Here is a 26,788-nt window from a genome sequence, read left to right on the forward strand (position 1 = left end):
TTTTGCCCCACCAAGAATATGTCTGTTTTCCCCAATTCTTTAATATTAAATGCTATTATTAGTAAAATATCCAGTCTCAGACTTCTATCCTTAGAAAGACCTGCTGCAGGGTTGGCCCTTGGCAGGCATCTGGGAACTTAACTGGTCAACAGTTTTCTACACTGTTAAAAAAAATTTTCTCTGACTGAGAAAACTGCTCTAAATGATAAAGCTGTTCATTATGCTCAATTTGTTTGTATAAACAATGTGGTTTACAGTGAATATTTGCTTTCCCTCTGGGAGTTTGGGATTTTTGCCTATGCTAGGCAGAGGGTGCCCAAGTGATCAACCCCCAATAAAACTTTAGGACACCGAGATGCTAATAAACTTCCCTAGCAGATAATGCCTTGCACAATTTGCTGCAACACTTCTTTGGAGGAATTAAGTCTAGGCGATAAATTTCCACCTGGAGAGGACCCTGGAAACTCCAAATTTCCAGGGGAACCTCATACAGTTTCCTCCGGAATTCTCCCCTTGCACATGTTCCTTTATGCTTTTGCTTTGTATCCTTTCACTGTGATGAATCTCAGACATAACTGTGACTATATGCTGAATCCTGTGAGTCCTTCTAGTGAATTACCAAAACTGGAAGCTGTCTTAGTGATCCCTGATACACTATTAAACTTTTTTATTTACTAATCTGAAAGAGTGAAAATGGGATTAAACATTGTTTTTGTATTTAATTATGATTGAGGATTAGCATATTTTCTGTGACCTGAACCTGTCCTTGGCTGATTTTAATCCATTTTAATTTTTAGAGCAGTTATAGGTTCACAGCAAAACTCAGTGTAAAGTACAGAGAGTTCCTATAAACCTCCTGCCTTCATACATGCAGAGCCTCCCCATCATCAACGTCACTCACTAGAATGGAACCTACATTAATATATCATAATCACTCAAAGTCCTTAGTTTACACCACAGTTAACTCTTGGCATTCTAAATTCTATGGGTTTGGGCAAAAGTATAAGGGCATATATATATCAAAATATCATAGAGAGTCATTTCACTGCCCTAAAAAATCCTTTGTGTTCCTTCGGTTCGTCTCTCCCTTCCACCTAAACCCTGACAACACTGCTAATTCTTTCCACTGTTTCTGGTAAAGGGCTTTGCCTTTTCCAGAATGCCATACAGTTGGAATCATACAGTATGTAGCCTTTTCTCTCACTTAGTAATTATGCATTTAGTTTCTTCCATATCTTTTCATGGCTGGATAGCTCATTTCTTTTTAACACTGAATAATATTCCATTGTCTGAATGCGATACAGTTTATTGAATCATCCTCTGAAGGACCTCTTGGTTGCCTTCAAGTTTTGGCAATTTTGAATAAAGCTGTTGAACATCTCAGTGTAGATATTTGTGTGGATATAGGTTTTCAGTTCCTTTAGGTAAATATCACTGAGCACATTTGCTACATCATATGGTAAGGAGTGAGTTTAGTGTTGTAAGAAACTGCCAAGCTGTCATAGAAAATGACTATAACCATTTCGCATTCCTACTAGCAACGAATCAGTGTTCCTGTTGTTTCACATTCTCACCAGAATTTGGTGTTGCCAGTATTCTGGATTTTGGCCACTCTAACAGGTGTGTAGTAATATCTCTCTGTTGTTTTATTGTGCATTTCCCTGGTGACCTATGAAATAAAGTATCTTTTCATATGCTTGTTTTCCATTGGTAGGTCTTCTTTGGTGAGGTGTGAAGGTCTTTGGTGCGTTTTTAAATCAGGTTGTTTTCTCATTGTTGAGTTTCAAGAGTTTTTTTTTTTTTTTGCATATTTTGGATACTAGTCCTTTATCGCAAGTGCCTTTCACAAATATTTTCTACTAGTCTGTGACTTACCTTTTCATTCTCTTGAATTCTCTTTGCTTATTTCCAATTAGGTTTTGATCTTTTTCTTAATATTATGAGTTCGTATGTATTAAGAAAATTAGCTCTTTGCCAATTATATGCTCAAATATTTTCTTCTCAGTTTGCTACTTGGGTTTTAACTTCATTAATATTTTTTTTGAGCAAAATTTACTCTTTTTTAAAAATGTAATTGATGGGCATCTGGGTGGCTCAGTCGTTAAGCATCTGCCTTTGGCTCAGGTCATGATCCTGGGGTCCTGGGATCGAGCCCCACATTGGGCTCCATACTCAGTGGGAGGCCTGCTTCTCCCTCTCCCACTCCCCCTGTTTATGTTCCCTCTCTCTCTGTCAAATAAATAAATTTTTTTTAAAAAATGTAATTGACTATTTTCCTGCATAATCTCTGTATTCTGTAGCCTAAAGTATCCTTGTTTAAGATTTAAAAAATTTTACCATTTCTTCTAATATTATAAAAACAAATTTTAAGAATTGAATTTATACCTGGGCTTTGCTTTGGTATAATAAGTGTCAAAGCATACAATTCGTCTTTTTTTTCTTTTATAATTCTTCGTATTCCTTTACATGGCAAAGCAATTGCCCCCAAAGCAAATTAATTAATTTCCCCCCAAATTGGAAATGCTCCTTCACCATAGGCAACATTTTACAGGGTTTTGCAGATCTTATTTCTACATCCCATTCTGTTTGATCTGATTATTCATGCAAGAACATAAATTTACTATTACTATTTTTATAGTAATTATCTTGGGACATTAGTTTTTTCTCTCCACTTTTATTTTTCAAAAATTCCTTGGCCTTTCTTATATGCTTATTTTTCCCTTATAAATTTTACAGTAACAGTATTGGGACAATTGGTATAGGCACACATCTTTTTTTATGTCTCTAAGTCTGGTGTTCTGTACAGAACTTTTATAGTTAGGTGTATCTACAGATTTCATCTTTTTAAAAATTCTTAAAATTTTATTTAAATTCAAGTTAGTTAACATATAGTGCTTTATGAGTTTCAGGGGTAGAATTTAGTGATTCATCAGTTGCAATATAACACCCAGTGCTCATCACAACAAGTGCCTTCCTTAGTGTCCATCACCCAGGTAGCCCATCCCTCTCCCCACTTCCCCTCCAGCAACACTCAGTTTGTTCCCTATTGTTAAGAGTCTCTTATGGTCTATGGTCTTTTTTACTTTTGTAAGTGCAATATTTTAATCTTTTGTTTCCACCATAATGTTTAACTGTTATTTGCATCTAGGAAATATATTGTTTTGATATTATTTTTGTGTCCATCCACCCCCCCCCCCCTCATTGACCAGTGGATGAGAATTCTAAATCACTACCCATACACACCATGACGCAGGGGGCTTCCCTATGAACCAGTGAGTTTCAGCCAAGCTTAAGTAGAGTATTGCCCCAGGCCAAGAGTTGATACGAAAGTAAGGACAAGCAATTCTCCAAAAAACCAGAGACAGTAAAGGAAATATGGTGTTTCTGAACCAAAAGCAGAATGAGGAACTAAGAAAATTGAATGAGCTTAACTCATTAATTGAATGAGTAATTTGGCAGGGCTCCAGAAAGAAATGGAGGGGAATATTGTTTATATTTTCAATTGATTCTCTTGAGTTTTCCAGTGTACAGTCATATCTGGAAAAAAATCTTAAGTTTTCCACCTGTTTTCCAATTTTCACTTCTTTCTCTTTTCAATTACATTAACTAGTACTTAGAGATCAGTGTTAACTAAAAGTGGAGTTAATGTGCTGTCCTCTCTTATTTTTGACTACAACAGAAATGCTTCTAGTGTTTCACAATTTGAGTATTGCGCTGGCTTTCAGTCTGATGTCTCTTCGTCTTTCCTTATTAAAATTATTCTACACCAGTTCTTCCATAAGGACATGATTTCAACCCTTCTAGAAGAATATTACCTGTGTGCAATTTCAATCTGTGGATTAAAGTCTTAATTTCAGGAAAGTCTTCTATTATATCTTTGTGGGGTTTTTTTGTTGTTGTTATTTGTTTTTTCTGATCTAATTTTTCTGGTCCTATCTTCAAGAACACCAGAGTTTCACAGAGTGATCTTCCCTGCTTGTTTCCATATCCATCATTTTTTTAAAAAAATTACAGTTTACTTGGGTGTTCTCAAATTGTTCTCTATATCACTGACTCCTCTTCACAAGATATTTTTCCACTTTTTATTGCTTCTAATGTAAATTCCATTTCTTTTTCTTGTTTCTAATTCCCCTCCATTTCTTTCTGGAACCCTGCCAAATCACTCATTCAATTAATGAGTTAAGCTCATTCAATTTTCTTAGTTCCTCATTCTGCTTTTGGTTCAGAAACACCATATTTCCTTTACTGTCTCTGGTTTCTTGGAGAATTGCTTGTCCTTACTTTCGTATCAACTCTTGGCCTGGGGCAATACTCTACTTAAGCTTGGCTGAAACTCACTGGTTCATAGGGAAGCCCCCTGTGTCATGGTGTGTATGCATAGTGATTTAGAATTCTCATCCACTGGTCATCAAACTTTAATCCCTCAATCCATCAAACTGGCAGTCCTTTCTTGGCAGTAATGGCATAGTGAGTTTCTTGTTCAGTTTTGCCTATTATGCTATTTGTTTTCAAACAAACTCAAAGATGCTTCAGCAGCCCTTTCTTTGAATACAGATCATGCCATACTAAGGAGATGTCATTGGCTTGGCCCTCACAAAGTTCAGCCTACTCAGAGATTTTGAATATTTACAAAAGGTGCAAAGACATAACACCCTTCTAAGTTTCTTCCTTCGGTTAGGTTTAATTTCTCCACATTCTCTAAATCTCTGTTATTTGTGGTTTGAGACTGTGACTGTTTCCTATTATCATGAAAGAAGAGACTTTTCATTTGTATTTTTCATTATTATTGATTTTCATCTGTTTGAAAGCAAAAAGAAGGCCAGATTTATCATCTGAAACTTGGAAGTTCTAGCAGTAATTCTGCTAGTTATATTTATTTTCCTATGAACTGCTTCCCTAAGAATCTTAGGTTTATTTAGCTAAATTCATTTTGTCACTCTAACGGATGTTTTTAGCTGTATTAAATGATTATTTTATCCTCTGACATGACAAAATTGTTCCTGAATCTGATATAAGGTGAAAGACTTAAATTTGATCATCAAGTCTGTGATCTGTGGCTCTCCGCTTTGTTGGTGTTAACCATTTACTCTTTATTTCACTAGCTTCACTGATGTGGTGCAACGTTTGAGCAAAACCTAGGTCAAAATACCTCATTCTTATCTCTTCTTCACTAAAACTTTAACTGTCTTAATCATATGTATTTATCCATATATATTCTTATGTATAATCCTTACATGCAATAAATATTAATAACCAATTTAAATTTTAATCTATACCCTAATAAGTTATATTAAGATATTTCTAATAGAATATAAGAACCTGACAAATGATCTACAAATTTTTAAATGTGTTTGCTTATTTCAAACAATCAAATGGGAATATTAGGCTCTATGGCTCTATGCAGTGGTAGGTACTATCCTAATTACACTTTTAATTGAGTGATCAACATTAAATTAAATGTCTACAGCATGTTAACTCAGTGACAGCAGGATACAACTCAAGTTGCCTTGGAGGTTCATTTAATTACTTGGTGGGAGCCAAGTAACTAATATAACTGTAATATTTCAGGAAAAGAAATCAGGAGATCAGCTGAATAAGGATAGTCAGAAAAGAGTAAAACAGGAATTGAAAGGAAAACTCACATGATACAGAATCAGAGGTGAACACACGTACATACACATACTCTTAAGGAGTTGTAGGGAACCTGGAAGATGAAGGCAGGGGATCAAGCAACCACTAATGAGACCAAGAAAGGAGTTGGACTGATGTCACTAGATGAAGAAAAGCAGATTACTGGGTGGCCGAGAGAAGATACAACTGTGTAAGTACAAAGAGGGGAGGGACTGGCACATATAAAAATGGCAACTGGAGCAACACTATGCTGAGAGAAATTACTGTCTAGATATATCAATTGTTTATTTGTTTACTCATTTCTTTAAACTATATCCTGTACTAAAAAGGCTTTCAACCAGCTTTCAAAATCCATGGATGGCAAAACCACTAGGTAAGAATGAGTGAAATAAAATCATGGTGAGAAAAAGATGAAGCCAGTGGGGTATGTATGTTAGTGAGCAACTCACTTGCCCCACAGTCCTATTCATGCTCCCAGGAGCCAAAGCAAACAGCAACAGGTGGTCCATTACAAGATTTCCAGGGCCATAAGGAAAGCAACCCAGCTGCTCACCAGCAGCACACAGGTTGAGGCTTCAGTGAAATTTATCTTATGTGTTTTTAATCAAGAGAACAGACTGCATGATGGAGTAGATGACACTTTCAATGTCATTTCTACAATAAAGATGATATAAAATTCTGAGTGATGTTACCATAATTTCACTCAGTTCAGTCCAGATCATAACTGCATAAATAGTACCGAAAAAGCAATTATGCAAATGATCCAGATAAGACACTCCCAGATGGTCTGGCTTATCCAAGAGCAAAATTTAGAATATCCAGAGAACATCATATCCTTTAGATAATCCTCAATGAATAATCCTCAATGAATATTTTCACAACAAATAAATCACACATGAGAAAGTCTTTCATAACATAGTCATTATTTACCCAGAGATGATTTGACATATAATTTCTGTCTAGAACATGCAGCCAATTAATTACATGTTTTCTAAACTAGGCTACTCATGATTAAATAATGTCTACTTACCTTAGTTTCTTCTGGTTTCCCTTTTTTCCTCTAGGGAGATTTATTCCATTTTATAAAATGTGAATTATTCTTAGGTATAGCTCCCTGGGCGGTTGTTTAGATTTTTTGTATAGGGTAATTCTGAAAATGTTATAAACTTGGAGAGATTACAAGTGTGCTTTATTCTCACTAAAATAAGTATCTGAATTCAAAATCCCCAAACTGTAGCTTCTAAGCAAGTTTTCTTTTTCCCCCCATTGTAGGTGGAAACAGCACGACTGACCTAAAAAAGTAGTACCACCTCATGGAGAATAGCTCATGCTATAAATCTTTGACAGGAACATTTAAATGAACTCTAGGAGTACAGTGCCTAAACATGAGCAAAACAGAAATAATGTCAGGAAACCCACAAAAGCTTAAGTGCCTTAAAGTAGAACATGTTATACTTGGGGGTAGCTCATTCTAGGTTGTGCACATGTGAATCTCGGGACTTAGTACAGCAGAGCCTTAAGTACTTTCTGGCCCATGGCCTTGACAGAGAGCCACCTCCAGTTAATGGTTATGAAATGTTACCTCAAATCAGCAGCCTTCCCCGTCTTGTTAGTACACATAACTTCTCTGGTCTGATATCCAATCTGGATGTCCCAATATTTATTCTCTTGTCGGTTCTGTCTGTTTCTGTTTCTCTTTTTCTTAATAAGTTCTCGGGCTTCTGGATCCTTCACTCCTTTTCCTCGGTCCTTTTCCCGTTCTTTATTCTTCCCACGTCTCCTTGCTTGTCTTACTTGTCTCGCGTGGGGCATCGAGCACGAGCTCCAGGGACCCACGTGCAAGCTGTACATGCTCTCTTCATCTTCACAGGGGCTGGACTGGCACACCTGAAACTCCGTCAAGTTTGGGCAGCCGGAACCTCCAAACTGGGGGGGTGCTACCACGTGACGCGTCCGGTGCTGGAGCCCGCTGCCACATGTCTTAGAGCATTCCGACCAGGCAGAAAACTCAGACACAATGCAGTCTTGCTGGCAGGGGATGAGGCAGGCCTGTTCCAGGAGAGGTTTGGGCTCGAAGTACTCACAAATGATATCCTCTGCAGGAATGTCCTTCTCTTTCTGGATGCATGTTATCTCTCTCACCTGAATGCCTTCCTCCCCCTTAATGCACTCAAGGGGTTTCTCCAGGCTTTTTGAAATCACAGGCTGACACTGATTCCAAGGTCCCAGGCTCCAATCATACAACTCTTTGTGCCAGTCACACACTTTGAAACAGATCTGCTGGTTACTGGGTCTCTCGGCCGGCTTACAGTTTGTATGTAATGTCGTCCAGCCTTCCACATGAGCACACCACACAGCCCGGGTCTGAATGCCTCCTGGCCCACATTCATCTCCCATGCATCGGCCCCACGGACCTGAAAATGATACAAGAGTTAACAGTGCCACTACAAGAAAACCATAAGTTACTTCACTTTCCAGAAAGGCATTTCAAGATCTAGTACATTAACTTCCCTGAAGTGTTAATAAAGTAGGTCTTTGCACATGAGTGTTGCAAAGTAATGATCTGCACTTGGTATTTTTGCAAAACGAGAAGTATGTCAGAGAGTCTATATAAGGTAACCACTGGGACAAGTTCACTTTGGGTCCTTTTGGGATTAAAAGTTTGCTTTTTTTCATTTTCTTAATTTTAGATAGAGAACCCTTGCTCAGAAAGGACATCAGAAATTAGCAAGAGTGAAAACACATCACCCCTGCCTTGTAACCATCGAATCCATGTCAGTAGCAGGCTAACGAAGTGGCCCCTGGTGAAGAACTCCATCTCCTACAGGCTTTTCTTCTGAGCAATTTAAGATTCTGGAAAACGTGTTCTTCTCTACCTCATTTTCTAATGCTTTACCTACTATGGCTGCAAGAGTCTAGTGGGTGTATATGTGTGTACTGACGTAAGTGTTCACTCGCAGGTAACCAAAGTTAGGAAGGGAAAAAAATCTTTTAAGCACATTCTGCCTTTATTTTTTTTTAAGATTTTATTTATTTATTTATTTATTTATTTATTTATTTATTTATTTATTTGACGCAGAGAGAGAATGCGTGAGCACAAGCAGGGGGAGCAGCAGAGGGAGAGGGAGAAGCAGGCTTCCGGCTGAGCAGGGAGTACAATGCTAGACTTAATCCCAGACCCTGGGATCATGACCTGAGCCGAAGGCAGATGCTTAACCGACTGAGCCACGCAGGCGCCCCAAGCAAATTCTGCCTTTAAATTTAACCCCCATATTAATTTTTTTTCTCATCTCCCCCAGTGAAGAATAAAGATGGGCAAGAGAATTAACATTTAACTAAAGGGCTTCTGTGGTTTTTCTGAATGTTGAAGGGTTTTATCAATTTATTTATTTCCTAAAATAAAACTATTTGGATTATAGCACTATTCTATGGAACACTTAAGTCAGTGGCTTTAGTATGACGTGTGAGCTTTTTACCTTAGAATCCTTCTTAGCATAAATTGAAACCTACTTATTTGTACATTTTTTTAAAGTACAATAGGATTTTCAGCGCTTTGAAAGACATCTCAATTTGTGAAATTGAGAATTACATTATTTTGGAATTTTAAAGAAACATAATGATCATATATAATTACATGATTTTCAAAATATGGTCCATGGAACTCGAGGAATTATCTGCTGTAGAACCATCTTCAACAGGTTGTATCGGAAGGTGAGGGCTAAGCAGTATATAGGATTGGGCTCTAAAATCCCCAACCCTACTCCACTGCCCTTCTCCATCATTCCTGTCCCTGTAAGAGAAGCTTCATTATTATTATTTTTAATATACATGCTGAAATTATGCATAAGATATTGTCTGACAAGAGGCTTCTGCTGCTGAAAAGTGAAAACCATGAAATGAAACAAACAGATTCATTCTTTTGATGAGGAAAACAGGTGACAAGAAGAGGAAGTGATTGGCCAAGTTCACATCTTGAATGAATAACAAAAGCATCCTGGGTTTCAGATTCGTATTCTTTTAATTTTATGATTTATCCTATAGTTTAGAGATTGAGACTTAGATGTTCCTATGCAAAATGATTAATCTAGAAAGAGTGAAATAAGAAGAATGTGTTCATCATGTGTAAACATTTAATTTTAATTAGAAACATGTTTACAATTCGAGGATGCCAACTTTATTACAAATGGAATAATGGAGTTGTAAACAGGATACTATTTTCAGTCAATCTATTAACTAATCATTATTGCACGAAAATAAGAATTGGATATTTGGCATATCCATATCATTACTTTATGAACTTTTCTTCACATGTAAAGAATTATAAGGATTTAAAATACATTTAGGGAAATAGTGCTGATGTCAAAACTTTACGAGCTAAGTAAGTCAGTGAGTTTGTTATACCTGTCAACATGCAATATCTGATTGTATTTTCATCTTAGTTTTAAAGGAAAACTAAAGAAAATAGGAAGGAAAATACATATTCATAAATGTGTTGATGGTCTTAGAGATTTTCTAAATATTCAGTTTGGTAATACTAGGATACTTCTCAATAAGGGAATACAATATGTATAACATTTTAGAATTAATTCCACATATCTTTGGTATTTTTTCCTCCTCCCTACTATGCTTAAATGAAACCATAATCTTTATTTCCCACTCTAAGCACAGAATATAAAGGTACATTTATGTTGGACCAAGTTAGTGGCAAGTTAAATGCCATGAAGTCTAAATTTCAAAATATAAGTGTCTTGAAATAACTCAGACTCTAAATCCCAAATGCAATTCAGGAGAACTCCATTATATTTTACTGTTTTCCAATCTTTGATATTAATTATGAGATAATACTAATGAATCAGATTAGGACTATTAAGAAATTAGGCTTTTTTTAAGTTTTTATTTAAATTTCAGTTAGTTAACATACAGTGTAATATTAGTTTCAGAAGTGCAATTTAGTGCTTCAATACTTACATATAACACTCGGTGATCAGCACAAGTACACTCCTTAATCCCTATCACCCCCCACCCACTTTCCCTCTGGTGAGCATCAGTTTGTTCTCTAGAGTTAAGAATCTGTTTCTTGGTTTGCCTCTCTCTCTCTCTCTCTCTTCTTTCCCTATGCTCATTTGTTTTTTTTTCTTAATTCCACATATGAGTGAAATCATATGGTATTTGTCTTTCTCTGACTTACTTCACTTTGCACAATATTCTCTAGCTCCATCCATGTTGTTGCAAATGGCAAGATTTTATTCTTTTTTTATGGATAAATAATATCACATTTATATATAACCACATCTTTATCCATTCATCAGGCAATGGCCATTTTGGCTCTTTGCATAATTTGGCTACTGTAGACAATGCTGCTATAAACATCGGGGTTCATGTATCTCTTCAAATTAGTATTTTTGTATTCTTTGGGTAAAAACCTAGTAGTGCAATTGTCACTTTGTAGGGTAGTTCTATTTTTAAGTTTTTGAGGAACTCCACACTGTTCTCCAGAGTGGCTGCACCAGTTTGCATTCCCAAAAACAGTGCAAAAAGGTTCCCCTTTCTCCACATCCTTAGAGGGTTAGAGGGAACATATCTCACATAACAAAGACCATATAGGAAATGCCCACAGCTAATATCATCCTCAGTGGGGAAAGCCTGAGAGCTTTTCCTCTACAGTCAGGAACAAGACAAGGACATTCACTCTCACCACTGTTATTTAACATAGCTCTGGAAGTCTTAGCCACAGCAATCAGACAACAAAAGGAAATAAAAGGCATCCAAATTGGCAAAGAAGAAGTCAAACTTTCACTCTTTGCAGATGACATGATGCTTTATATAGAAAACCTGTAATACTCCACCAAAAAACTGCTGGAGCTGATACACGAATTCAGTAGAGTTGCAGGATACAAAATCAAAGTACAGGAATCCATTGCATTTCTATACATCAATAATGAAGCAGCAGGAAGAGAAATTAAGGGAGGCATCACAATTCCAGACTTCAAGTTATACTGCACAGCTGTAGTGATAAAAACAATATAGTACTGGCACAAAAACAGACGCATAGATCAATGGAACAGAATAGAACACTCAGAAATGAACCCATAACTATATGGTCAATTAATCTTTGACAAAGCCGAAAAGAATATCCAATGGGGGGGACAGTCTCTTCAACAAATAGTGTTGGGAAAACTGGACAGCAACATGCAAAAGAATGAAACTGGACCACTTTCTTACACCATACACAAAAACAAATTCAAAATGGATTAAGACCTAAATGTGAGACTTGAAACCATAAAAGTCCTAGAGGAGAACACAGGGAGTAATCTCTTTGATATTGGCCATAGCAACTTCTTACTAGTTATGTCTTCTGAGGCAAGGGAAACAAAAACCAGAAATAAACTACTGGGGCCTCATCAAGATGAAAGGCTTCTGCACAGTGAAGGAAACAATCACCAAAAGTAAAAGGCAACCTATGGAATGGGAGAAAATCTATGCAAATGACATATCTGATAAAGTGTTAATATCCAAAACATATAAAGAACTTATAAAACTCAACATCCAAAACATGAATAATCCAATTAAAAAATGGGAAGACATGAACACACATTTCTTCAAAGAAGACATCCAGATAGCCAACAGATACATGAAAAGATGCTCAACATCACTCAGCATCAGGGAAATACAAATCAAAACTACAATGAGATATTACCTCACACCTGTCAGAGTGGATAATATCAATGATACATGAAGCTACGCTTTTATCTTCAAACTAAAAACAACAAAAAATTATAGCAGTTATAAATTTGGCACTTAAAAATATTTAATTGGACATTTAACATAGATTTAGGTAATATTATTAATGGGTGTGTTTTAACTAATTGATGAAAATTAGTATTTTATTACAGAAATCTTAGATACAAAGTGTGAAATGATTTCAAGTCTGCCTGTTATTGCTGAGTAAGGAAAATACACATACCAAAACCAACCCCTAAAACTATGAAGAACTTAACATTAGATAACTATTAAGTTTGAAAATTACCCTAGAAAAGAAGTGATAAAGATATTAAACTCTTATAAACCAAGTTTTAGCTATAACTCCAGGCTTACAACTAAGTTTATTCAAAAATAAAAGTATATGATGGTTACTTTGAAAACAACTCATGATTTATTGACAAATTAGGGAGAGTTCCCATTTTATACATTCTCAGAACATGGCATATGTTTCTCATATTATGTTTATCACAATTCCAATAAACTGATTGAATAATTGTTTGTCTATCATATTAGACTGACTTTATGGCCCCTAATGTACAGAACTTTGCCTGTCTTCTGCAACATTTGGTTTGATTATGTCTTAATTTTCATGGCAGGTTTTTGAATGAACTTCCTCAACTGTTTTGCTCAGAAAAGAGAGAATTTAGTTTGCAGATCTTAATATTCAAAGCATTGTATGATTGATGTCAATGCCAGTAGAAAGAAAGAAACTGAGCTCAAGAAAGCTACTATACTATTTCATATACAGTGACAATAAGCATGCATTTCTAAAGTTTAAATAACTAGTAAAAACATACATTCTAAGTACAAATATAATTTATTCCATTTCAAAAATATTATCATAGATTCCTATTAACCAGCTATTCATAGATAACACTTTGGGTTTACTTTATTCCAAGTATATTTACATTGAGAACCAGAAGATAAGACATCTCAAGAAAATTCCATGGAGAGCGATAAAAATACTCACTAGGTAAGGTAAAATAAAATGAATGAAGGCACCAGCGAAAGTAGAGGTGGCAATATAATCACAATTGAACCTAAAAAAACTCATTCACTTTGCAGACTTTAACTGCTGTCTTATCTTTTCACTGCACCTTGGGTATTGCATGCGTATCCAATTAACAGACCTCTTAAGAAAAAAGCAGATCTTTACCATTGTACACCTGATGAAGGGCTGTCTACTTCTGTCCTCTAAGCAGTCTTAAAATAATCACACACTGAACAGAAATGGACCACATCTAAAACTGCTCTTGACAGCTAAGAGTTGTTAGCCCAATTAGCTACCATGTTTCAGAGAAAACAAATGTTTCAAAGTGCAATGTGAAAGCACAATTTGCAAACTCTATCAAGCAAAATATGAAGTCCTCTCCCAAGTACAATATGAAAATGTGATATTTAACTCCCGTGTCTCTGCATGAATGTTAAATTTTAGCCCCACATCTCATATTACTAGGAATGGGAAGTGGTGGTATTGGAAAAGTGGTGTGTGTGTGTGTGTGCGTGTGCATGTGTGTGTGTAAGGATGTTTGCTTTTTAACAAGAACAGAATTTCTCTTACTTCATTTATTATTCTTGCTCATGATTATATAAAGGGAACTTGGAATCTAATTGCACAAAACAAAGGATGGGCAGCTTTCTACTTAAGGTCTTGGATAATATCCCTTTATGAATGGAAATGCATTCCTACATACAGATTTGTAGGATTGTGTTCATTCAGTATCATGCAAAACACTTCTGGGATGTAGGTCAATAAATATATGTAGAACACAGCTTGACAAATTTTATGTAAATTGAGAAATACTAGATATCTTATTCCACTAAAAAGAAGTTAAAGCAACTGTTCGCATGCCCAAAATATTTATGTAATTGATAGACTCACAATACAACTATTTTCACTTGGAATTGATGCAGAATTATGTTCCATAAAAACAAATTTAAATGAATGCTACTTGGCTTAGTTTTTCATAGGATAGTGCTTTAAATAAAATTGTTAACAAACTTTCCAAAAATGTTGATAAAACAATGAATTTATTTTTATTCCTGCTAAATAGATTCTATTCTATTTTATTTTTAAAGATTTTATTTAATTATTTGACAGAGAGAGTGAGAGAGCACAAGCAGGGGGTGTGGCAGGCAGAGGGAGAAGCAGGCTCCCAGCTGAGCAGGGAGCCCAAGGCGGGACTCCATCCCGGAACCCCAGATCATGACGCGAGCCAAAGGTAGATGCTTAACCAACTGAGCCACCCAGTGCCCCTTAAATAAATAAATGTTTAAAAAAAGTAAAGTAGAATAAGTAGAATAAAAGTAAAGTAGAATAAAGCCACCTGGGTGGCTCAGTTGGTTAAGCGTCTGTCTGTGGCTCAGATCATGATCCTGGGATCCCAGGATGGAGTCCCGCATCAGGCTCCCCGCTCAGCGGGGAGTCTGTTTCTCCCTCTGACCCTCCCCCCTCTTGTGCTGTCTGTCTCTCTCTCTCTTCCAATCTCTCTCTCTCAAATAAATAAAATCTTTAAAAAAAAGAGTTTGATTTTAGAGAGAGAGAGAAAGAGAGTATTCCCCACAAGCAGGGGGAGGGGTAGAGGGAGAGATGCAGACTCCTCCCTGAGGGTGGACTGGAAGTGGGGCTCAACCTCAGGACCCTCAGATCATGGCCTGAGCCAAAATCAAGAGTCTGATGCTTAACCCACTGAGCTACCCAGGTATCCCTAAACAGGATTTTATAGTATGTTTATTCTCTTCATGTCATTCAAAACTCTCTATTTTAGTCTACAAAAGGCCTTTTAAATTTAAAATTAGTATTTTGCCCACCATATATTCAATACTACTTCTAAGACTACTATATATCAAGGGCATGAGAGCAATAAAAGGTTGAGTCTATAAAAGGACACATTATTGACAGGTGGACGAGCAACTGTTCCAAAGAGCCTTATAAAAGATAAACACTATAAAAGGAGCATGAGAAAATTATGCAAACTACTTTCTGCCCTTGTTTGCTATAAAACTCTCAAATGAGCCAGTTTCTTGTTTGACTAAATATGTTCACATCCTTCAAATGCGATAGTGCATTTTCCCTCCTGGATCTGGTTATGGAACAGCATGTCCTAGTTTACCAAGATCAAGAAATGCACACACAGCTTAGTAACATACTGGACTCAATGTCATGAACGCTGTGCAACAAACTATTTTAAAATTCGCAATTCACAGAATTTTTAAAAATTCTATTTTTATTCAAGCAAATCAGTATAGAAAAACTTAGAAATTACTGCTAATGGGAAAGATAATTCCTCATAAATTCCATGAAGGAGAGGCAACTAGTCATATATCTGTTGCCATCTTATTAGGCAATTAAAAATATATTTAAATAAATTGGGATCTTGCTATAAGTTGTTTTATATTCTGCATTTTTACTTCACAACATGTTATATAAAACAAATTCCATTTCAATAGATGTGAGGGAGGCCTCAGATACACACACCCACCCACCCACACACAGAGACTGAACCAACCAGTTGCTTAATCTTGTTTGCCCCTCATATTTACACATCTATACTATGGTTGCACAGTATGTTGTATCAGTTTACTGTGATTTATCTACCATATTCTATTTGTGGAAATTTAGGTCTTTTTTCCAATTGTTTCCAACACTATAAAGAATGCTACAGTGAACACTTATTGTTGTACACCAGTCGGGTAATTCAGTCAGAATTTTTGTAAATTTTCAAGTTTTTGATACGTCTAGTACTGCAGAAGGGTCTACCAAAATGTATGCATTTACCCCCCCAACCAGTAATTAAGGAATATATTTCTTCCCCTCACACAGGGAAGTCTATAGATACAGACTACCATTTCTCTGCATTCGGACTTCTACTGGGCGCATCTTACGCACTTACTTCCTCAGCGGTTCCATCCTTTGACTCTTGTGAATATAAAGGTGGTGCCCCTTAAATCCAATCCTCCCAGGCTGTCGTTTCCAGAAAGACCTGACAGCTTTTGGAAAGTTGATGATATCCTTTCCCTTTTTCAGCACTGAAACACAATTTTGCTTATTTTGTACTCATTTGGTCATTTCAAAGCATTCTTACTGTGGATAGAAGTAAACACATGGACTTCAATGTCTTGAAATAGTTTCAGAGATTGGTAATCCAAACCCCTGGCATACTGTGCCATTCAATATCATACCACTCGGTTTAATTATAAATATGCATTCTGTCTAGGAGACCCCTTTGTATAAATTTATGAGCACAAGAACAGTTTAATTTTTTAACAATTTACTGACCTAAAATAAATGAAAATTTCCTTTTTAAAGAAAAACAAAAGGAGAGCTCATAGCTTCTTTGACTTGAGTTTTAATTTAACTTGATTTAATTTAAATTTAAAATATAAGTCTCAAATGACAAATCAGTTTGGTGGATAAGAGATCACTGTGAAGTCAAGCTGGGCTTTCATCTTCAATAAGTAATTAAATTTTAATAAGAAATTATATAAGAATTTAAAATTAAATGTACAAAATTAGAACAAGCTCTTTAAATCTGATGAGACAATGAATGAAGAATCAGTGATAGCATAGCTGATTTTACAGTCGCCAAATATAGTAATCTATATTCAGCCCCTATCATGTTTGATCTCTCTCAAGAAAATTACTTAGCCTCCTTGGATCCTGGTTTCCTTCATTTGTAAAATACAGTATAAACCACGTCATTAACTTTCATCGTCTTGTAACTCTGTGTGAAACACACACTAAGTTATCAATATTACGAGGAGTATTCGTGATAAAGTTGTGAAATGCTTTTTTCCTCACACAAAAAAGACTCTCATTTTTACATGACTCAATATTTTAAAGTCTGCATGCATCAATGATGATTTCTTTAGGCTAGACTCCATTCAAGTGAATAACTGGGTCAAAGGGTACTAAGAATTTTAAGGTTTTTAAATACATGTTGCCCAACTGATTTTTCAGAGAAACTTGTAGAAATCTAAATCCCATCGTGACACCCTTATCAGCACTGCTACTATCAATTTTTTTTGTTACTTTGATAGATACAAAGCCATTGTTGTTTTAATTGAATTCTTATTACATATGACCTTAAACATAATTTCCTCTTCTGTGATTTGTTCAATCAATTTATTTTACGGCGGTATTGTGGACTCTTCTTTTTATCTTGATACATTTCGTTGATGATACTAACGTTTTCTATGACCTTTAAAAATGCAGTACTTTTCTTTCATATTTTTTGTTTACGATGTTTTCTATGTTTTTAGTATGCAAGCTTTTCATTAACACAATCTTAAGTTTCTTCCATTGCTTTTAGGCTGAGAAGTATCTTCAAGTACAGAGATATAGACATGATTCATTCTACAAAAGTTGCATTCTCTTTATAGGTTCATTTAAAACATGTATATTAAAACTCATTAGGAATTTATTTTGAGTATGTTTAAAGGCAAACTACTGAACATTTTATTTTCTCCATAATTAGGTAATTTTACCAAGAATACACAAAACTATTATTTTAAGATACTAACATCAGAACATGGAAATGAGAACTGCTTAAACCTGCATCCCTAGATTTTATTGCTACACTTCATTTTATTGTCATATTCTATTTTATTGCTATAGTTTATTTGTACAGTATACAGTGTACTTGCACATATATGATCTCTTTTGATTTTCACATCGTGTTAGATATGAATAGATTGTTGTACTATATGGTAACTCAATCTCTTAAGACTAGAGAAAAATATAATGCCATAAATGTCCCAAATATTTCTCTTGTTTTATAGGATAGTTAAACATCCCCAAAAAGAAAAGCTGTATTAGCTAAATGTGAACAATCCAGATAGGGAATTCATGTTGCCATAATGAAAAGTGCCTAATTTTTGAATAATATCCCATTCAAATATTGGGATGCCCAAACTAATTTCTTAGAGAAAAGTATTCTTGAGGATGATAAACTGCAAAGTCAATATTTCCCTTCCAAGCCTTTAAAATTTGTTAGAGCTTCCACTGCAACACAACAAAATGTTATACTAATAGCGTTACTATAGATCAAAATTAAAAAGATTTGATCTGTTGCACTGCCACTCTCCACAACAGTATTTAACTCCACTCCCCCACTTCCCCAAAATAACAAAAGCAGAATTGAGATTTATGTTACATTCCATTACACATGTAATTGGCAATGAAATATTTACAAAATGGGGATAGAAATTGTTAATCATAACAAATACGTAAACTCAACAGCCAAGACATGCCAAATCATTAATGTAGTCTTTCATACCTTGCTTTAGAGAGAATGGATTTAAGATAGCAACATCAAATTTACTCAGAGTATATGCTCTCATTGTGTGAAACAGGTTCTGCTCCCCCCACCCCTGGCCAAAAAAAAGAAAAGAAAAAGAAATATGTTCTTCCTTATCACTGATATCAAAGCATGGACAGCAGAGCTATAGAATGATACCCTCAAAAATGTGAAATGCACACAACCTTCTAAGCATATCCAACTATAGATGTTTGGTTACAATTGTCTCAAAATCAACTACCTTTAAAGAACGTGCATATTCAACAGTCTGAGCGGAATAGCTCTAAGGGAGCTAAGTCAATAACGCTTTTGGAGATATGGGATCCCATCCTTTATAATTCTTACTTCATCTCAGAGAACTCTGATATAAATACTAAAGGAAGTCTTCATATAGCCAATCAAATTTAAAAGCCTGCTGTCTTGTCTTAGATTATCCCTAAACTAGAGCTTGAAACAAAAGCTTGCAGGCAAGTAGTTTATTTTAGAAGTGATTCTACAGAGACCTCCATATAAAAGAAGTGGCTGCAAGGGAAGCGTAGGCGACATGTTTATATAATTTACTCGATCTTCTGGATCCATATGGGCCTGAACCCAGATACTCCATTTCTCTTGTACATGGGATTTTTACTATGTGCACCCAACCAGTTTATTTGATGAGTTTCATAATAGCTCAGAATAGACAACTTCAGTCAGAGTCAACTGGTGTCCAACACACAACATCTACTAGGACACAATAGTAAGCTAGGAATTGGGTGTGTATGTGTGATATACCTTTTTTTTCTTTTTTTCCCCCAGAAGGTAGCTCTCTGTAGAAAGCATGGTCTTGCTCCCAAACCTTAGGTATCTATGCTGCAGTTCTTCAATTAGGGCTAGCCAGAGATTGCACATGGTCATTCTATCAGAAATCGGTCTAAAAATATCAGATCTTCTGGGCCATTATGCTAAGCTGAGCTTAGCAGCTTGTACCAGAGCCTGGACCTGCTGTACAGCAGTCTCTACTGTAAGATCCATTCAAAACTGGCCATCCTCCCACCATTAAATAGACTGTGGTGGTATTCCCAAGTAAGATATATGCTGCTTTTAGAATGCAAAGAGACTGTGGGAGCCAGCCTCCAAAGATAGCCCCAATGATCCCTGCTTCTTGGTATTCATGCCTTCTATAGTACCCTCTAACACTGCATAGAGCTGACTTGTGGAACCACTGACATATTGCAGAAATACTGGTAGGTGACGTACAAGTCTAGGTCAAACAAGATATTATGGCTTCTGACTTGCCTTCTTTTGGCTAATCCTGGGAGAACTCAGCTATGATACCATGAGGATAGTCGAGCAGCCTCTTATAAAGGAACTGAGATGTCCTGCCAACAGCCATGTGATTTGAACCCATGAACCCCTTAGGAGCAGATCCATCAGCACCAGTCAAGTCGCCAGATGACTGCAGTCCTGGCCAGTATCTTAACCGGAGCCTCATGAAAGAGCTGGAGTCACAACTACGCAGCTAAGCTGCTTCCAAATTTCTGGCACACAGCCACTGTGAGACAATAAATGTTTATTGGTTATAATCTACATTTTCAAGCAATTTGTTATGTAGCTATGCATAGTTCCATAACACAGACTATGGAACCTGGAAGAGGTATGTTGCCACAGCAAAAATCTAAAATATGGGAGGTGCATACTGGAGCAGCACGGGGCAGAAGCTGGAAGGACACTAAGGCAAGTGTTAGTAAAAGCCAGAGGTTCATTGCAAAGGCAGTTAAAAGGTGGCTTATGGTGATTACCAGGAAGGGCTTAGAAAGAAATGAGGAGAGTATTATTGGAAACTGAGGGGAGTTCTTGTTACATCATGGCAGAAAGATCAGCAAAACTGTCACCTAGAGTAATGTGTAAAGTAGAAGATATATCTAATGAATTGGGTGATCTAAGATTTCTAGTCAGTGTACTGAGGGTGCCACCTGGTCTTTCTCATTAGGGAATCTCTAATACTTGCTGCTTTCTATTCACCCAATCCAACAAACATGTCATGGATGCAGTGGACCAGTGTGAGATTCTGAGGAATGTCAAGACCATCAAGGTCCCTGCCAACTATATTTTGACAAAAGGCAGAAGTGTTAATTTGGCTTGGAATGAGGGAGTGAATGCATCTGCTGTGCATTCTCAAGTAAAAACAAACAGATTTTAGTTCCTTTCACTAGTGGAATTTGAGGGGAAAAAATGCCTTTGCTAGACAGTATCTCCATACCAAATGCCAAAACCAGTGTTGATTTGTCCTGGTTTAGATACCACATCTTTCATAACAGCTGCAATTGGGCCTAACATTTGGTTAAGTGTATAGCAGCTTGCCGTCAGCTTTCAAGACTCACCCAGTTTTGTGTTCTTTTTTGTCAGGGGCCACGTAAGGCAACTGGACAGGAATGTAGAATGAAACCACCTCTCCCACATCTTGTGAATGTTTGATGTGGCACTCATTTCTGAAATTCCTCCAAGGACATTATGCTAGAGCCTAACAGAAAATGCTTCGCCATCTACAATTCACCTCAATCTATCAAAAAGTCAGAGTCTTAGTAACTCTCGGTAGTCAACTACAGTATGCCAACCTAGCAGATGAGAAAGCAAAGGATTTATCCACTTGCCCCTCTTCCCATCTGTCACGAATGCCCTATGATCATTAACATTAACTTCCTCACAATTTCAAGTTGCACATGAACAATTATGGAGAGGGTTTCTGTGGGCATCTTGCACTACATTATCAGGACAGCTCTGGGAAAGTAGGCTGCTCAGCCAGGGCTAAGTCTGCATCTGTGTAAATATGGTTAAACATGTGCAAAACAGGAAATCACAGGAGAGACCGTGAGTGGAGGTGGAACCAAGAGGATATGAAATGGCACACAGTGGCATCCCACGCCTAGCAAATGGGAAAGGGTTTTGTTCTGTTTTCCTTCTAAAAATGCCAAACCAAGGGCATCTATTTTTCTATGAACAATATACCTTCAGGACTAAATTGCTCAAGGTGGAAAATGTCTGAATTTTTGTCACATTCATTTATTCATTCAACAGATACTTCGTATGGGCATACAACATGCTAGGTGATGTGATAAGCAAGATAGATATGTATTCAAATAAGAAAGCACTACAAAAGGTAGAAACAACCCAAATATCCATCAATGGGTAGATGGATAAACAAAACGTGGTATATACATACTATTACTCAGCCTTAAAAGAAAATGAAATTCTGATACAGACTACAACACGGATGAGCCTTGAAAATTTATTCTAATGGGACGCCTGAGTAGCTCAGTCAGTTGTCTGCCTTCAGCTCAGGTCATGATCTCAGTGGGGAGCCTGCTTCTCCTTCTCCCTCTGCCCCTCCCCCTGCTTGTGCTCTCTCTCACTCTCCCTGAAAAATACATAAATAAAATCTTAAAAACAAAAAAAAAAGAAAATTTATGCTAAGGAAAATATGCCTGACACAAAAGGACAAATATTGTACGATCCACTTATATAAGGTACTTAGAATGTCCAGTTTGATAGAAACAAAAGGCAGCAGGCTACCAGGGGTTGAGGGGGGCTGGGAAGGAGGAATCGCTGTTTGATGGGTAGAGAGTTTCAGTTAGGGATGACAAAAATGTTCTGGAGATGGATAACGGGATGGTTGCACAATAATGTGACTGTACTTAGCGCCACAGAATTGTTCACTTGAAAGTGGTAAAATGGCCAATTTTACATTATGTGTATTTCACCATAATAAAAAAGACATATAACATGACAACAAATTCTAGCCAATACTTTTTTATATTCACATCTATAATCCTCTGAAATGTAGAGAAACTTTCTGGATATAACAACATGGTGCTAAAATTCTATGAAGTGACTGCCAAGTTCAAAGCCTTGGGGGATTCTTAAATTCCGTAGGCTTAGAAGCAATTTATTTGAGCTCTTCAGGCCAAAATAGAAAGGTCAATTACAGATGTGATAGACTTTTCCTTGTTTTATTAAAACAATGAGAAAAGAAAGAGTAGCTCAGAGATGCCTATGACTATCATCTTAGGTTTAGTGGTTCACATACCCAATAGGTATTACCATTAGAAATAATATATTCCAAGCTTTTTTTTTTTTTTTTTTTGATGATGTTACATTGTTAAGTGCACACCTCAACAACTGAAATGTAGTTTTAGCCAACAATATGAGATGGTGGAGATGATCCACACAAAATGGAAAAATAAAAATGAAGTGAAAGTAAGAACCTTTTGATGCCTGTGCTGTTTCCATTACACATCTAGAAACATTTCATTCTTGGAGTCTTGAGAACATTTTTCTAAATTTAATTTTGTTATGTTAGTCACCACACATTACATCATTAGTTTTTGATGTAGTGTTCCATGATTCAATGTTTGCGTATAACACCCAGTGCTCTGTGTAGTACGTACCCTCCTTAATACCCATCACCGGGCTAACCCATCCCCCCCCACTCCTCCCCTCTAGAACTCTGTTTGTTTCTCGGAGTCCATAGTCTCTCTTGGAACATTTTTACCCATACTCTGGTCGACAGATATATACATATAGGTTACTTTTTATTTTTTATAAAGCTCGTTTTCGGGGATTACATTTTAGTATTCCCTTGCATATAATGAGCCACTCCTGGTACTGGAGTGACTTCAGTGGCTTCATTACAAGCAATTTTTAAGGACAACAAATTCTTTTTATCCTCATACTTTTTTTTTTTTTTTACCATCTTACTTAAAAAGACTAATGTTGCAAACTTAGGAAACTGAGAAGTATGACTTCTTTACAAGAGACTATAAGCCTTCCTTCATGGTTATCCTAAATCAAGAGCCATATGCATTGCTGTATATCTTTATAATCTCCATATAATTTCTAAACCACTAAATGATATAATTATATAGAGTTAGAAAAGGAAGAAATTCAAATACCTCAAACATTAAATTTCCAACATACTAATTGGTATGCATATGAATGTTAATGTAAATGCAGAATATATGTAAATATTCTTTTTAAAAACAAATGGTTTTTGCTACCAAAATACTTCATCTGAAAATGAATATTTCATCCGAAGTCAAGTTAATTTTTCCAAACTTTGTGTGTCCAAGGATCTTGAGTTTATGGCTTAGGGTAGTCATTAGCAATATTAGTGACTCAGAAGTGTGTGTGAAATCTTAGATTGTTATTTCCATAATGGGTAAACATCAGCTGAATTTTTTTAAGTTAAACATAAACTCAAATTTTAAGATGCTAGGAAAAATAATCAGCAGGTAATTCAGTTAAAGATACAAATGTAAATTGCTTCAATTTCTCAAAAGGTGACTTGAGGAATATCTTAATTTTTTAGTAGGATCTGCCCAGCTTTGATAATAAAACATAACCCACAAACATTCGTAACCTTCATAAGAAATAGATTATTCCATCAGCATTTTTCATATAGTAATTTACTTTGGGAAATATAGCATGTGTAAGAAAGCCCTAAATTAGGTTATAAAATGCAAAGCTGTAACTGGATTTGGTCAATGGTGAGCATTTCTAACTCTGCTGAAAAGATGTGTCTTCTGTTAATAAAATCAGGTAATCAGTTTCATCTTTAAAGAAATGTCACCAATAAAGCAGTGTTGAAGGTACATACAATTTTGTCAATTATTTTTTAAAAACTGTGGATAGTACATCTTTCATAAAAATGTCTTTTAGTTTGAAACACGAAGGTCTTATTCAAAATTAGGGAGTCAGAAATGAACATCAATTTTCTGATTTTTGTTTCTATGCACATTTGTTCTGTGTTTGGGTATAAATTTCTCCTGGGATACTAATTTCCCATGGCTGACAAATTTCACAAGTATTAAATAGCCATAATTTAAAAATCATATTATATTAATACCAGTTTATGAAGCCAATCTCTACTTCAAGACACATCATTAGTCTCTTTGAAGACACATGTTGATGAAATATTTCTTTTGCTTGATTAAAAATCACAGTAAGGATGCATTTTAAAAACATCTATCAGTTGAAATTACCTCAGGGCATCAATGCACACGGTCTCAAGTAACTGATTCCAAGAGTATGATAGCATATCAGCTAAGGCAAATGGTCAGATGAGGAACAGGGAAGCTGATAACTGCACATACATGGAAATTGTAGAATTTAAAACTGAAGGACACCATAGGGGTAAATAGTGCAATCTTTTATAGCCATTAGAAGGTGATAAGGCCATTAGAAGTTAAATGCAGGTTATACAGTTACTAACCAAGCAGAAGAAACCAGGTATCCTGACTTTCCAGCTCAGTACTCTCACATTCTACCTTAGGACACTGGTTCAGATGAGTAGCTCACAGTGGAACTGTATTTCTCAAACTCCAGTCAGTAAGTTATCAAAGTGATCCTAGGCTTCATAAATAATTTACTAAATCACAAACAAAAATTGTCATTATCTTTACACCTATGATTTGTAAGCATCCACGGAAATCATGTTAAAGCACTCTTTCTTCACCTTATGTTCTTTCAGCCTCAGATGGAACATTTCTGGTGAAAAGAGATTACTGTTTATTAAGGTTGCCCATTCTGGTAATGGACAAATTTAGTTGAAATTTTTTCCCCTATATTCCTATAAAATCTTCCTCTTTTAGAATTCTAATCTAATTTCTTCCTGACAGCTTTTCAAATATTTTAAAACTCTATGTTAATATTCTTTTAATTCCCAATAATACTTTTGTCTGATCACTATACATGTTGCTTTTTTGTGGCCCTGTTAGATTATACAATATCATAGAATAATCTGGGAACTAGTAAAGAAAATATAAGAGTAAACAAATAATAAGTGAAATATCTAACCACATATCTTTTATTCTTATCGAGATAAAAAAGGGAAAATGACTTTATATCCATTTCAACATGATGAGTCTCACTCTAAGGCTCTTTAAATACTGTTAACTCATCTTACATTCTGTTGAGATGCAGACTTTCTTTTTTTTTTAAGATTTAATTTATTTATTTGAGAGAGACAGAGAGATAGAGAGTACATGCAGGGGGAGAGGGAGAAGCAGGCTCCCCACTGAGCAGGGAGCCTGACTCGGGGCTCAATCCCAGGGTCCTGGGATCATGACTTGAGCTCAAGGCAGACACTTAACCTTAACCGACTGAGCCACCCAGGCACCCCAAGGTTCAGGCTTTCTTGATTTACACTGAGTTGTGTAGTAAATTTACTTGCTATGGCCATTCTTTGGTAACTGCTTGGCCAACTCGGCCCCATAAGGACAAAGGCACATACTGAAAATCCTGTGCCCAAATATCTATCTCCAATGAATCCTATCCAGAGGGTGACTGGAGAAACTAGATGTATGTGTCTCATCTCTGAGCTCTTCCAGATTCTTTAATCAGCAACTTGCACCAATTCAGGTTTTTGAGATGCCATGCATTCAGATATCATCCCCCAAACCCTTTTCTCTCAGAAGGCTGTAATTCCACTGCATGGTCCAGAATTGGTAATTTTCAGCTTACATTTGAAGATAAATGTTCATAATATATATTTGTAATCTTTGACATGTATACAATGCTATGAAGGAATAACAGCAAATACACAGCAAATGCTTTACACATCTATATGCATCAATTTAGTATTCTTCCGGTGGAAAGAAATGAGAATTATTTAAATCAAAATTACTCTTGTAAATTCTGAAGCAATTCCAGTGCTAAAAATGTTCTGAGCATTTTATACTGAATGCTCATTATTCGCTAGAGTACAAAGGTCATAGTGGCTCACAGTTCACAGATGGTCTCTAGGCTAAATAGGACATACCAGAGGGTTAGAGAAAACTTGCATTTCGATTACCTAGCTTGTGTTCCCTACCAGAATTTAATTTTTATTTTTAAAAAATTGTGTTTCATTGTGGTAAAAACACCAAATGTGAGATATATCTCTTAACAAATTTTCAGTGTATAATACATTATATTATTATTATTATTTTTTTTTTTTGACAGAGGGATAGAGAGTACAAGTAGGCAGAGAGGCAGGCAGAGGGAGAGGGAGAAGCAGGCTCTCCACTGAGCAGGGAGCCTGATGCGGGGTTTGATCCCAGGACCCCGGGATCACGACCCGA

At 36.2% G+C, this 26,788-nt stretch overlaps 1 protein-coding gene across 7 annotated transcripts in view; it reads right to left on the minus strand.

Annotated features, from left to right (window-relative positions):
* THSD7A (thrombospondin type 1 domain containing 7A) overlaps nt 1-26,788 on the minus strand; it is a 431,400-nt gene that overhangs the window by 257,199 nt on the left and 147,413 nt on the right. For all 7 annotated transcript variants that reach the window (XM_027574085.2, XM_027574087.2, XM_027574084.2 and 4 more), the window contains exon 2: nt 7,214-8,045. In XM_027574085.2, coding sequence (XP_027429886.1) covers nt 7,214-8,045 — 832 coding nt within the window. The remainder of the gene's footprint in view (nt 1-7,213; nt 8,046-26,788) is intronic.

This window comes from Zalophus californianus, chromosome 12, assembly GCF_009762305.2.
Source record: "Zalophus californianus isolate mZalCal1 chromosome 12, mZalCal1.pri.v2, whole genome shotgun sequence".
Lineage (NCBI taxonomy): Eukaryota > Metazoa > Chordata > Mammalia > Carnivora > Otariidae > Zalophus > Zalophus californianus.